Source organism: Lepidothrix coronata, unplaced genomic scaffold (assembly GCF_001604755.1).
Source record: "Lepidothrix coronata isolate B3197 unplaced genomic scaffold, Lepidothrix_coronata-1.0 Scaffold62, whole genome shotgun sequence".
Classification (NCBI taxonomy): Eukaryota; Metazoa; Chordata; class Aves; order Passeriformes; family Pipridae; genus Lepidothrix; species Lepidothrix coronata.
The window spans coordinates 3,151,092-3,164,667 of NW_016690242.1; the positions used below are offsets into that span (position 1 = coordinate 3,151,092).

The 13,576-nt window shown below is 42.0% G+C and overlaps 2 protein-coding genes across 5 annotated transcripts in view; one reads left to right on the forward strand and one right to left on the reverse strand.

Moving 5' to 3' along the window:
- PPP1R9A (protein phosphatase 1 regulatory subunit 9A) overlaps positions 1-6,349 on the forward strand; it is a 137,899-nt gene extending 131,550 nt beyond the window's left edge. For all 4 annotated transcript variants that reach the window (XM_017817700.1, XM_017817701.1, XM_017817703.1 and 1 more), the window contains one exon: positions 744-6,349. In XM_017817700.1, the coding sequence (XP_017673189.1) occupies positions 744-956 (213 nt within the window). In that variant the 3' untranslated portion in view covers positions 957-6,349. The remainder of the gene's footprint in view (positions 1-743) is intronic.
- Positions 6,350-10,490: 4,141 nt separating this feature from the next.
- LOC108498692 (serum paraoxonase/arylesterase 2) overlaps positions 10,491-13,576 on the reverse strand; it is a 14,684-nt gene continuing 11,598 nt past the window's right edge. Inside the window, exons 6-9 of the mRNA XM_017817706.1 lie at positions 13,340-13,540; positions 12,599-12,680; positions 11,945-12,073; positions 10,491-11,012 (exon numbers count right to left, since the gene is read on the reverse strand). Coding sequence (XP_017673195.1) covers positions 10,854-11,012; positions 11,945-12,073; positions 12,599-12,680; positions 13,340-13,540 — 571 coding nt within the window. The 3' untranslated portion in view covers positions 10,491-10,853. The remainder of the gene's footprint in view (positions 11,013-11,944; positions 12,074-12,598; positions 12,681-13,339; positions 13,541-13,576) is intronic.

Genomic DNA, 13,576 nt, shown 5'->3' on the forward strand with positions numbered 1-13,576 from the left:
GAGGGCAATTGCTTTGTGAAAATTCTTGGTGTGTATAATGTACCCGTATTTGCATGTGTAAATCATATAGCAGCATGTGTAAGTGGTATTTGCATGCATATATTTCTTATCCCTCTCTGTTCTGTGAAAGGATGATTCAGAGAAGATAGTGGACAGAAACGTATCAGAACTAGCAACAGAATAATGGATTAGTGGGATACTGGAGGCATAAGCTGATACCATTTGTACTGTATTAGAACTAAATATAGGTTTGATGTATAAAGTATGCATTGTTTCTTGTAGTGAAAATACAAACCTACTTCTGTCAAAAATAATTACAGGAAGGAGTTGTGGGAAGCTCAGCAGATCTGAAAGTCCAAGTTTGGTGTTTCCTTTCTGCATTTTTTTGATAGCACTTCACTAACTCTAGGGGTTTTAGAAGAGTGCAAGTGAACTTTTGACTAAGGCATAGCAGTGAAAATTGGGAAGTCTTGTTCTATGTAGACTTAGATGACTTCAAGAAAATAGTTTATTTGCCTTATTTGATCAATGAAATCAACATTGGTAGTGGCAATGAGGTCTCATTCTTTAATATTCTAGAAGTGAAAGGCATGGAAAGTAGTACTTACAGATCAGATCTGAGTCTGTCTCAGATCTACTTAGTTGTTACAGTCGTCTACCTAAGAGTTACTATTAGAATATGAAAAAAAATTGTGACAGATTAAACCATATGAAATTCTTTAATTTTGTTTTCTCCACTTCAGGCTCTTGGTATGACATCTTCCCAGGACAGAGCAATCATTAAAAAAAAGCTAAAGGAAATGAAAGCATCCTTGGAGAAGGCTCGCAAAGCTCAAGAGAAAATGGAAAAGCAAAGGGAAAAGCTTCGGAAGAAGGAACAAGAGCAACTGCAGAGGAGATCGAAGAAAACAGACAAGTGTTCATCAGATGCAACAGAGGGCACTAATGAGCAGTGATAAGGAGAAGTGCGGTTGTGTTCAGAAAGTGGAGGCACGTCAAGGGAAGAGGAACTCATATCCACTGGTGCCCCTTCAGCTTTGTTGTATTCATCACCCAAGATTGTGTACAGAGAAATGGGGCTATACATAGAATGACTAGAGAAATTTATATTGTGTCGTTTTCTTTTCCCACATATCCAGTTCACGCTTGTTGTTGTTGCCATGTGAAACAACCCCAGCTCTTCGGTTTGTTTTGTTCTTGCTGCCAGCTAACAGATTTCATATTTGTGTGGTGGTGTTTCCTTCCAAACTACTCTTCTCTATTGAGCTGTGTGTGTTTGGTCACTTCAATAACCAGCATGATGCCAAGGAGCATGGTCCTCTGCTTCACCTCTTCTGAATAGGATGGCCAGTCAATACAATTGGTGAACATTTCTTCAGCTGGGTAAAAGGAGTTGTGCTCTGTCTGATAAGACTTGACTTCACTTTCTAACTGGAAGTTCACCTTCTTTACAGTGTTTGGATACTCAGTTCCATCTGCTGGAGTAAGTTTCATCCTGTGTCAGTACCTTTAAGCGACACTGCTCGGGAAACACAACTGTTCAATGACTTCTTCTTATACACTGGAGATAAGACAGGAGAGTCAATATTCCCCCTGGGTAAAAGACAGGAGGTGAAACTCTTTCTGTTAACTGTACAATAGTTAATCCAGGAAGGAGGCAAAGCCTTAAATGGTTATGTGGGTTTACACAGAAATCTGAGGATAACATTTATCCTTTAGATATCTGAGCAAGGATAAATTTCTAACTAGAGCACAGCATATATATCTGTATAAATTTCATTGTGCTCCCAGTGTGTAGGCAACTTTCTTATAGCACACTCCACTTTCTTTTTCATGTGTTTTGAACAGGAAACTAGGTTTATTTTGTTTTGAGGTTTTGGGGTTTTTTTCTAGGAAAAACACCACATCTTCAGATTCATTCTCCAACAAGCATTGGAAGAATAAGCTTTGTGCTCTGCTATTATGAAGCTGTTGTTAGAAACAATTATCCGACTTGAGTCTGCTAAATATTTCTATTTTTTACAGAACTGCACTTTAAAAAGAGGAAGACGAGTGATTCTGGTTAAAATTAAATTCAGTACATTGCTTTTAAGGTCAGTGCTGCCATGGAGATGATGGTTACTAAGTCCAAAGCTCCCACATTTTAACTGCTTTGATTGATGTGTTTAAAGAATATCCCCACCAAAACCTGCATTTTGGGGCATTGGCTGTAGAATGTTGGCTTAGCAGTGGTCATATCATATCTTTCAGAGATTCCCATGGTGTGTGAGGCCATCGGTGAAGCTTGCTTTGTAGTTTTGACTATAACAAACAGAAGCAGGGTAGGGTGTTACTGCCTCTTAAGTGCAGTATTAAACTATACAGTATTTCTTCAAAAGAATAAGGAGACAACAGGCAAATCTCCACAATGAGAAGCTGGGGGGTATTAGCTTTACAGTTGAAGCTAACTATGTAGCAGTTGAGAAGCGCCACTTCCCATTCATGCATCCTGGAAGTGGCGGTCTTCATCTGGTCATGCCAACCCATATATTTTTTTAGATGGTGACACAAAGTTAGAATCTTGGACTTAAAAACATGCCAGCCTGAAATTGCAAATACCGAATTCTTTTGAAGAAAACGTCTGTTTTAGTTTGGCTTGGCTTCTCTTCTGCTCTGCACTTTGCAGCATTCAGATTTGTTTCTACAAAGTTCTCTGAAGCTCAGGTTTGAAACACTTGGGGTGCACTGCTTATAGTTACATTTCTTTTGATTCTAATAATTTCTTTGACATATAAAATGGTCTATAAATGAGACAGTGTAGTTCATTCAAAATTAATACACAGCAGATCTACTTAGCATTAGCTTTATTTTTCCTTCCAAATCCAATTTCTACAGGTTTTTGATGTATATTTTATTCAGCTCTAAAACTGAAATTGCCATAAAAGATACTTTCTGATATTTCTGAAGGCTTGCAATATTTTTCTTGATAGACCACTGGCAGAAAAATACACCTGCTAACAAAAATTACACATTGCAGTAAATGTTTCTGTGCTCTTTATAGGAGAAAAATTATACAAATGTTTAACAGCCTCATAAAACTAGCATTCTTTGAGTAAGAGAAGTTATCTGGAAGAAACTGGAAATTTAATCTCTTAAATACAATGTTGATAAATGCATTTGATGATGATTTTCTTTTTAAGTTATGTTTACACTGTAGTAGTGTTTAAGTGGTTGTATATAGTAATCTCAGGTGGTGTCCCCATTTTATGTTCTTTGTTTTCTTAGAAACCTGAGCAGACTGCTTGACTGAGTTTTCATTCTTGCTGCTTAGAACAGTGCCTAGTTAATCTCTTTGTAAATTGTGTTCTTATTCTGCAGAATAACTAATTCGACTTAAGTCCTTTAAGTATTCAGGGGATTTTTACTGCTTTGTGATAATGTAATTTTGTTATTCTCAGACTACAAGAAAAAACCCCAACAAACAAAAACCTAACTTAAAAAAAAAGTAGCTTAAATTTAAAATAAAACTATTAAAATGCATTTTGATCAACATGTGAAAACTAAGCAAACAGAACAATGTCAAGAATTTTGCTCTTCTTTCTGTGATGAAAGAGATTTATGTGGTTCCTTTTATTAAATATGCAACTCGATCTTGGGATGTGTAGAAATGTCACTGGATAACAGACATAAAGCATAGTTTGAAACTTTTCTTGCTGTTCTACAGGATCTTTAAAATTGTGTTGCATTTTTTCCCCTTGTATTGTGTAATGACATATGAAACAAAAGATGGATGTCTCATCATTCTTAACCCAAACTTCCTGTAAACCAGTGTTAAGTCAGAGTAATATGGGGTTTGATGTAATAAGAAGAAACAAATTTCTGGGCTAAATGACTTGACAGATTTTCTCATTTGGCTCACCTGCAGGTGTACTTGTTGCCTACTTTGTGTATTTATTTCTGGAGCTAAAGCTGTTTTGATTAGTCTGACTTGCCTGGCCACCATTAAGCTGCTGTGCAGGCAGTGTGGTGTTTCCATGCGCTGGTGTCATCATTACACCCAGGTGACCACAGCAGGCTGATGAAGTTATTTTCTCTCTGGTTTGGGTGGTAGGCCAGTTCTGTAAACTAGTTTCTGCTCATTGCTGCAGTATTTCCAGGTTGTGAATATATTGAGCCTCTAAAAAGGTGAAGAAAGGACAGTTAGCAAAAAATGGAACTCTCAGAAAGAGAAAATAAAAGATACAACACTGCAAGTTACTTTAGTCTGGAAAAATCTATTATTATACTGACATTGTGAAGGAAGTTGTACCTCCTTGCTCTGTTCAGATCAGCCAAATATACTGACATTAGTTGGTTCCAGCTTGTATTTTCCCGTGTGGTGCGTTCCTGCACCCATGCAACTTCCGTGTCAAAACTCCCAATTTAGTTTCAGTCTGCCTAGGGAGATCAGGACCAGGGTGTAAGGAAGGAGCAGAACTCGTTCATTGCAGTGCACAGAGATTGCCCACTTCTGTTTGCACTTCACCCCCTGCTCTGAGCAGGTCTGGTGGGGGTTGTTGTAAGTGGAGCTAGTCCTAGATCATGGGTTAGAATCACACAGTGGAACAGAAGCCAGTAATAAAAAGCCGGACAGAGTTGGGTGATGTTTGTATTTCAGTGTATACAAATGCTTTTGTATTTTTTTTAACTTCTTATATTTTTTTTGCAATGGCATCTGTTGTGCTGTGACTGTAGTCTGCTGCAGGGATACCACAAGAATTGAGCTTCACTAGAATTACTGAGCAGCTTTCCTTTGAAACTTGCCAGCCCTCAGCTCTCATTAACGCTGAGCATTAGGGTTGTGTTTGACGCTGACCATTAGGGTTCCTCATACTTTATTACTTCCATCAAGGCCTCCTCTCCTCCTGAGCTGCTCCACCTTCACCTCCTGGCTCACAGACTGGCAAGTAAGAGGTGGGCAATGATATATCATTTTTGAGAATTAATTGTGTTTCACTTCTAAGAGAAAGAAATGCCACTTGCTAATAGTGCAGAATTCAGTTCTACAGTAGTAAGGAAGAGGATCCTCATTTACTTGAGTGCCTGTATTCTAGGAAGGAATTTTCTGCTTTTAATCCCAACTTTGATTTCTTTTGTAGCGCTTTCAGCAGTTTGTTTTTGAGCAGGATAACAGGTGTCATCCGAGGCAACTTGCCCGCTCACCACAGGGGAGTGTGGGTCATTTGCACATAGCACAGTCCCTTTTGTTAGCCTCCTCTATGGATTTCACTGTACCTTTTCCACCTCTAAAACTGATTTTTCAAAGCTGTGACACCTTAGTCATGACATTGAGCCCTCCAATTCCTCCATATAAAATGTATTTCTGCTCCTAACTGGCCATACTAACTGATACTTCTGCTCTTGGCATTAAGTAATTATTTTAAAAATGCACATCTTACAGGAAGGTTTGGCTATAGTGCCTTGGGCTGCCTGTTTCTTTGGGAAGTGTGGACTGTGTTAAAAACAACCTGTAGGGTTTGTGAAACTTGCGGCATTAGGCGGGTCTCTTCTTCCAGAGAGGTGAGGAGGGCTCACAGTTCATGAGATCGGATCCAACCCACCTAAACCAGGAGCCTGGGCCTCCTGATGGGTTTCCAGTGGGAGGTTTGCTGCTGACACCGGTGTAAGTGGATTTGGGCCCCAATGTAGAAATGTCTGGAGGAAAGGGGGATCACAGGGCACCAGACATAAGGAATAACCAGCCCATTTGGAAGTGGAGAGTGCACAGTGAACCTCTTCTGACTATACTTTCCCATATACATTTACTGTCTGAACAACTGCTTTCATATTTCCCAGTCATGTTGTGATGGTATCTCACTGGTCACTGACATGTGTTACACATATTGCTAGAAGACCAGGCAGCTAAAAGACTAAAATGCACTGTGCTAACTGTAAAAATTGGCTTCTTACATTGTTTCTTTTTATATGGTTAAAGAGATGGTTGCGCTCCAGATTTTTTCATTTTTGTCTTTTTTTAAAGAGATCAAATGTATATGAAGTGCATGTTATCCTGAACTTTTTGTTTGTACATGTTGATGTCTGATCACCTGCATGAAGGACACAGTAGTGCCATGTCTGAGCTTGTTCTCTTGTGCTTGGTTGATATGAACTTCTCTAGATTGTTGAGTTTTCCCCAAGATAACTTTGGTTAATATTTAGTTATTGGGAGACATCAAAACAAAACATCATGGTGGCCCTTTGTTTTCTTACAGTTTAAATACAAACAACAAAGCCTTGTGGTTTAATTTGTTAGTGTAAATAAATTTCTTGCCAATGAGTATTATTGTTGTTAGACAACGAATGCAATAAAATGAGAAATCCTGAATCTTTATTAGAATTTGTATCGAGTCCTCACTTTTCTGACCATTTGTTGGTCATTCCAGAAGAAATATTAAATGGTGAGCACAACTGGACAGCTGCATGGGCCAGACTGGGGGGTGGGGTTGGATATGGACCTTGCCCTGCTTGTTCTTTCCTTCCTTCTGCTCAGCCAAAGATTATTTTAATCCTAGCTCATGGCCAAATTGGCATGATTCACAGGCCTCCAAGTGGGTCTCATTTACAATCTGTAATTATGTAAAAAGAACTGAAAAAAAAAAAAGAGTAAGGAAAGAGAATTACTCTTTTTTCATATGCCGATGAAATGTAGAGTGCAATCTTTTGCTGCAGGTTGATGTAAAAATAGGCTACTTTCACACTGATACTGGTCAGTGTTTGTTTAAAAGACTTGAATTAGTTTTGGTATATAAAAAAAATTACCGTTTTATATTTAAGTGTAGCTTAGTTACAATGGGCACTTTATACACTCAAAGTACACCAGTTCTTCTACTGAACATATTTAATATGTCTTTATTTATTTGATTTTAGTAGAGGATTAAATAAAGGAAAAGCAGAGGGTGCAGACTGTCCAATTTGTGTAGTCATTTCAGTGGATTTACATCTGGCAGAATCTAGGCCAAATACTCTGCACTTAATCTGTTTAACCCAGTTTGTGTTTCCCAACAACTGAATCATAAACCTTACTTTCTGCTAATATGGCCACCACCTGCAAGAAGATAAAAAGAATCTTCAATCCATAAAATTATTATCTTAATTAAAGGAGATATACTAAGAGGCTCCAAGTCCACAATTGACATGTAAAATGTGTCTCCTCAACAGCTTCCTAAGCCATATATATACATACATTTTTCTTGTCTGTGCAAATTGTCCCAGCTGCAGTTTGGTTTCTGAAATACCCAGAACTGCTCCAGTCTCTACAGCTTGTTAAAGATGATGTGTTATGCCTTCCTCCAGGTTGCAAGCATGGATTTTCCCTATGCAGGTTACGTTGTGATTGAGAGGCCAGGCTTGAGCTGCATCTTCCACCACTGCTGTTTCTGCACTGAGGCCTCCAGTGCGTTTATGAAGTGGTGATGTCATGCCAAAAGGTAGAAGCTGTACCCCAGCATGGCTCTTGCCGTCTCTGTCCTGCTCAGCATCACTTGAATGAACGGTGGCCCGGCTTCAATTCCCGCCTCTGCACTGCAAGGCTGGGATACCTGTAGAGAAGGTTGGCAATGGGCTTCCAGTCGTCCTCACCTCAGGTTAAAATTCAAAATGTTACATCAAGTACCTACAATCTCTCTCCTCTCAAATGTTGTGAGAAAAGATAAGGCACATCGCTTTCCTATGGTTCAGTCTGCAGGCAGACGGATGGGAAAGCCTTCAGCACAGGAGTCGTTCAGAACAGAAAAAAAAGCCAGTGATGAGTGAAGACAATCTTTATTTTCTGGAAGGCTAAAACCAACAAAAAAGTAAAAGTTTGACAAGATCCAACAATGTGTGGATTTGCTTATTTGAAGATGTTTTAAGCCACTGTAAAATTTGAAGTTAATGTTTTTATGGGTTACTTCTGCCACTGCTGAGGGAAATGGTTATTGCGTTTCTACATACACAGAGTAAATCCAGGACCAGCAGAGTGGCTGATCAGCATTTCAGTGTGTTACTGCCACTAATGCGTGATATAACTCTTTAGGAGATGGCACTTTAGAACAAATACTGGCACAATCCTAAAATAACCACTTCAGAATGCTTGTGGAGACTGTTGATGGCTAATCATGAACAAGTTAATAGCCCAACCTCTCATTGCTGTGAGAACTTTCTTCAGAGCAGTCCTTTCAGCTTGGGCTCTGGGAATGATGTCTGTTCCTCAAGACTGAAAATGGATTACACGTTCCTGTAGGAAAGTACACCACTTCCAAGGGAAGCTGAAAGTGTCCCACAGGGAGAGAAGTTGCTAAGGAGTGAGCAGCAAAGCCAGGGTTAGGTAATGCCAAAGGCAAGTACAAGGAAGGGATGAGACAAAAGCCGCCCTCATTCAAGGCCAGCTCTGCTCTGTGGAAGGGCTGCATGCCATCGTCAGCGAGATTCAAAACTGTGATCCGAATGGTTGAGTCCTTGTCACCAAAGCCTTTGTGAGCAGACAGTGACGCCTGGGCAGCCCTCAAGTCTGCAGATCAACTGTGAGCATTTTGGAGAGGAGCTGTGAACGCAGTTTGTGCACAGACCTGCTAATGCAGGGCTGCCACCAAGAGACAAGTCAATTAGCCACGCAGTTAACTAATGCTCAAGTCTCCCCTTCTGGCCATCGGTAACCCCTGCAGCACGTGCCATTTGTACTAGTACATGCGTGTGAAAGAGCTTTCTGCCATGGCAGCAGGGGGAAGTTGCTGGCATCAGGAAAGGCACAGTGACTGAGCCAAACATGCCCACTGGCTCAGTTCTTCAACCTCACAGAACTTCTTTGTGCCCAGGGACTTGCCTTACACCAAGCAGGGTCTGTTCCAGCGAGCTTGGGGCAGCACAGGGTGCAGCAGATGCTTTTTAGGGGCAGGAGATGGGTGATGTGGCAAGACCCACAGCTGTGCACAGGAAGGGGGATGACATCGTCCCTCCTGTACAGCAACACTGCCTCAGCCACGAGCCCTGGCACGGACTCCTTGCTCTGGTTAGAGCTGTCCTTTCCATCAGGGAAGGAGCGGCAGATCTTTTCCTACCAGTGGATGAAAGCCATTAGGCTTGTCAGAAAGGAAAAGCACAGGAGCCAAGAGGTGTCAGTACATACGTTTGTTCTTCAGGGCCACTGCTCACCCAAACCTCAGCCTGCAGTACTGCCTCCTCTCAGCCAGAATGGGAAAATCCAGACAGAGGAGGGTTTGCACATACTCTGCCTCCTGCCTCAGTGTTTGAGCCACTACAGAGTGGGTTATTTTCTCTATCTTGTAGGCACAAGTACTCCTGTGTTTTTAAAGTACTGAACTTTCTGTGTACTCTCCAGACTGGAGGGGCTGTGGCTGGTGGTGGAGCAGACTGCAGGAGGGAACAGCAAAGCTAGCATAGCAATTGGTACCCCAGGGACTGGCTCTCTCTCCTCCCAGGCTCGCCCTTCAGGAGCAGCCTGTCTTTTTTCTCCATACAATGGGGGAAGGACTGCAGAGAGGAAAAGCTACTGCATCAGCTGAAGGATACAGAGGGGCTGGCAGCCCTAGGGAGGTCTGTCTGGTGGCAGCATTTGGAGGGGCTGCCAAGATGCTGAAAAGGGCCAGTGCAGGCATGTGCAGGCAGCAGAGCAGCAACCCCTGCAGGAGAGCCACCACAGGTAACACAGAACCTTTAGCTGGATGTCAGCATCTCTCACAAAACTGGAGGGCTGATCACAGCTGGGAACTTGGAAGGACAAAAAGAGCAGCAGGAGCTGCTCTGTGGGTAAGGATATCTACACTAATGCAAGAAGAGCTCACTCCATGAGCAGGAAACCAAGTGGTGGCCAAAACAGGGGTTTCTGGCATCTTGCTGTGCACACTGGAGAGCACCAAACTGATTTCCAGCTTCAAAGGACATTCTGTTCAGTTCACTGAAAGTGACTACTAACACTATTCCAAAACCACCAGCTGATGGTGGATAGGCTGTTTAGCAGTGTGAGACATTATCAGTAACTGATGCTAGATAAACAGGAAGGGGTGCCTGCTGCACAGTAGCACAGTGGGAATCAGCTCTGGACCGACTGAAGATAAACACACAACATGTGTGACCAAGGCTTGGGGGTAGTCGCTGTGGCAAAGTGTCCAGAAATGCTCCCTTTTCTGTGACAGACAACAGTAATTGCTAATGCACTTCTCAATGAAGGTGCTCAAGACGTTTCCCACTCTTAAGAGTAAAAAAAGCTTTTTCAAACTCCCTTTGGAAGACTCAGTAAGAAACCACTCTGAAGTGATACCCTACTCTTTTCTCAATAGAATTAAGAAAAATTTAGGAACCTGAAGTAATGTTAGGAAATGGCTTGAAGGGGGAAGGGGAAGTAGATAAAACTGAAATAACATTTATTCACCTTCCAGTTATTCTGGATGCATTAGGGAAAGCCAATAGGCAGATTCAGAAGAATCTCACACAGTCCATGGGAAGGCCCAGGGGTCAGTGACAAACACACACCACACTGGTAGTCAGCAATTCTTATTTACAAAATCAGTTTTCTCATGGGGAAAAAAAAAATCCAGCCAGCAGAGATGAGTTCAATGTCTGACAGTTTAGTCATTTGCAATCTGAAACTGAACTTCAAGGTAACCCTTTGTTACTGATATGGGGTCCTCCCCATTACACAAATAAACTAATTTCTCACCTTCAATTACATTTCCTTCACTATTGTGTAGAAGTCTCGTTTTGGAGAGGAAGGCTAAAATACATCTCTATTACTGCAGTTAACCTTTATTGGAACAGTCTTGTTGTTAGCAAATCTAGCAGAAACTGAGTTCCCAAGGAACTAAATCCTTTCCGCTGCAGCAGATCTTACCCATGACGAGCTATAGCTCACAGTAGAGAGCTCTGTGGTAGACTGTGCCAATGAGCAGTTTTCCCTCGTAGATGGCTGCCACTGAGCTCCCCTGCAGCACAGAGCCGTTGTCAGCGTAGACACGTGTCACCACAGGCTCCTCCGAGAGGATGTTCTGGATGCGCAGAACCTGCCAGAGGGGGAGGATACATCTACTGAAATGGCCGCAGGTGGAAATGCTCCATGTATGGAGGGAACATCAGCATGTTAACTTAAACAAACTAGTTAGGGCGATCAACTGCTGATAATTACAGCCATGTGATTCCTGTGATAGGGCCTTCAGGGAAGCACAGTCCATGAAGACTGAGTTTGGGGTTTTTTTTAAGTGGTTGTGTGACAGAGACCCCATGTCTGTAAGGAAGGCAGTCATCCCCACTCCAAGGAATGTGCACAGTTTTTTCCTGCTAAAGAGTTAGTTAATATCTTCTTATTTTCATGCTTTTTCCAGACAGAATAAACAAATGCCTGGTACCATAAGTCTACTGCTATTGAACATGGTAATTTTGAGAAGCGTCTTAGAGGGCGCTTCAGACAAGGTTGAAATCAAATGGACACCAACCAGCCAGCTGCACTTGTGGCCACTATTACCCTGAGGCCAGTACCTCATTGATTTCAGAAGGAAAGAAGAATTACAGTGTCACCTACTGATGAATCACACTTGCCTTGATTAATCATTACTGTGCAAACGTTTCTGGTCACGCTTTGCACTCATCAATCATGTTTAGTTTGGCAAAGATGTGCTGGCTAGGTAATTAATGCAGTTCATCAGAATCTGGGTGTGGCCACAGCTGCACAGAAAGCAGCCTGAGGAGTCCAAAGTGACTGAGCTACTGGGTAGAAAGTAATCAGTTGTCACCCAAGGATCTGAACAGGTGTTTGTTAGTGAGTATATGCTGTTTGGGCTTCCACTTGAAAGCAGAAGCCAGCTCGGTCTTTGCCTTCACAAAGGCTGGCCAGGCCCTTCTCTATGTAATGCAGTTACGTTATACCAGGGTGATTTGAACAAAACAACTTTTGGGCACAGATACAGCCAAGAGACCAGTGATGTCTCTCAAGAGGCACCTCAGAGGCAGGAGGATTTTCAGGATCATAGTAGAACAGCTTCATCCCATTAGGATGACATCCTGTCCAGATGTCTCCAGTGTGAGGTTCAATAGACAAGTTATCGACCAGAGTGTCCAGTTGTAGTGTCTATCCAACACAAAGCAAAAACAAGAAGTTAAAGCTACCAGAAGTCCTGGAAGTAAACTACAACATAATGAACAAACTTCTCCAAGACTCTCATCTGACATCTTAGATTTATTTTTTTTAAGAAATATTTTCTCCCCCAGTATTGTTTTTCTTTTCCCCTGGTATGCATCATCCCCACCTCTACACCATGAGAAACCTGCTTGCTGCTCTGAGCTTCCCCTATCAGCTCATTCACACCTATGTGTTTGTTGATTCCTTCAATTCTTTGTGCTCTGACCCACACTGCCTGAGGCAGACTTCCACTGTGGCTCAACAGCACTCCCAAGGATTCCTCTCTGGTTGCTGGAGGGAGGGTGGAAGACCTGAAGCTCTGTAATAGGGCACACAGCACCTCTGCAACCCCACAGCAGGAGCCACCCAGACCAGAACTTTACACACAATCATGTTGACATATCAAGCATTCATGGGGACTATTCTGTCCAAAATTCACATTTGTCTCTTTTTTATAGAACAGCAGCACCTTACCTTCACGTGAGTTAAATTCCAGTTAGTGTGTTTTTCCATAACATGAACACTATGATCAAATACATCTGCAACATAGATGTACCTTCAAAAGAAAGCAAAGCATCTCTCAGCAATGTATGAAGACACGAAAACCAGACAGTTCCTTCCATGCAAGCCCAGCTCTTCCCATGAGGAATGCCAGCCCACAGTTCTCACACAGCAACAGACATTGCAAGCAGGCCACAGGGCACTGAAATGAAGCCAACCTGCTGAGATCCTAATGTATCTTCACACTGTGCCAGTTCTTCCATTGCAACACCAAAACAGACCTTGGAACTAAAAATCCCCAGTTACACCTTTTTTTTTTTTTTTTTTAATTTAAGATCACCTGTCCACACCATAGGACTGGTTGATTCGGTCACACAGACTTTAGGACGGTAGAACGTTCCCCGCTTGCAGAAACTCTGCCCTGTTAATCCTTGCAAGCAATACGGACAAACTCCTGTATCGGCTGCTTTAAATGCAGCAACCTTTGATCTTACTGCCCATAAACTACGATGCAAAGGAGCAAACATTGCTGCTGAACACCAACACACGCAACCCCGTGCTGCAATCGCTCTGTACTACTTACACTGCACAGGCAGCACCTTGCCCTATATGAACCAGCTTAGACACCTGACCACGGAGGTACCATATGTACAAATCAGGATCTCTGGATTCTTCTGTGTGATCAAACAAAATCTAAGGTAAGGAGAAACTTACTTTCTATCAGGTGAAATGTTAATTCCATTGGCTGAACAAAAGCCAGTTGCCACTTCCTTAACTTCTTTTGGACTGTAGTAAACAACATTTGACCAAGTTAAACCCAAGAACACCTCTAAGAACATCAAGATGAAGTCGGTGAAGTAGTGGTCATTGGTAGCATAGAAACTATCTGGCCCCATGGCTACTATATCATTCACACTAAAAAAAAAAAAAAAAAAAAAAAAAAAAAAGGGG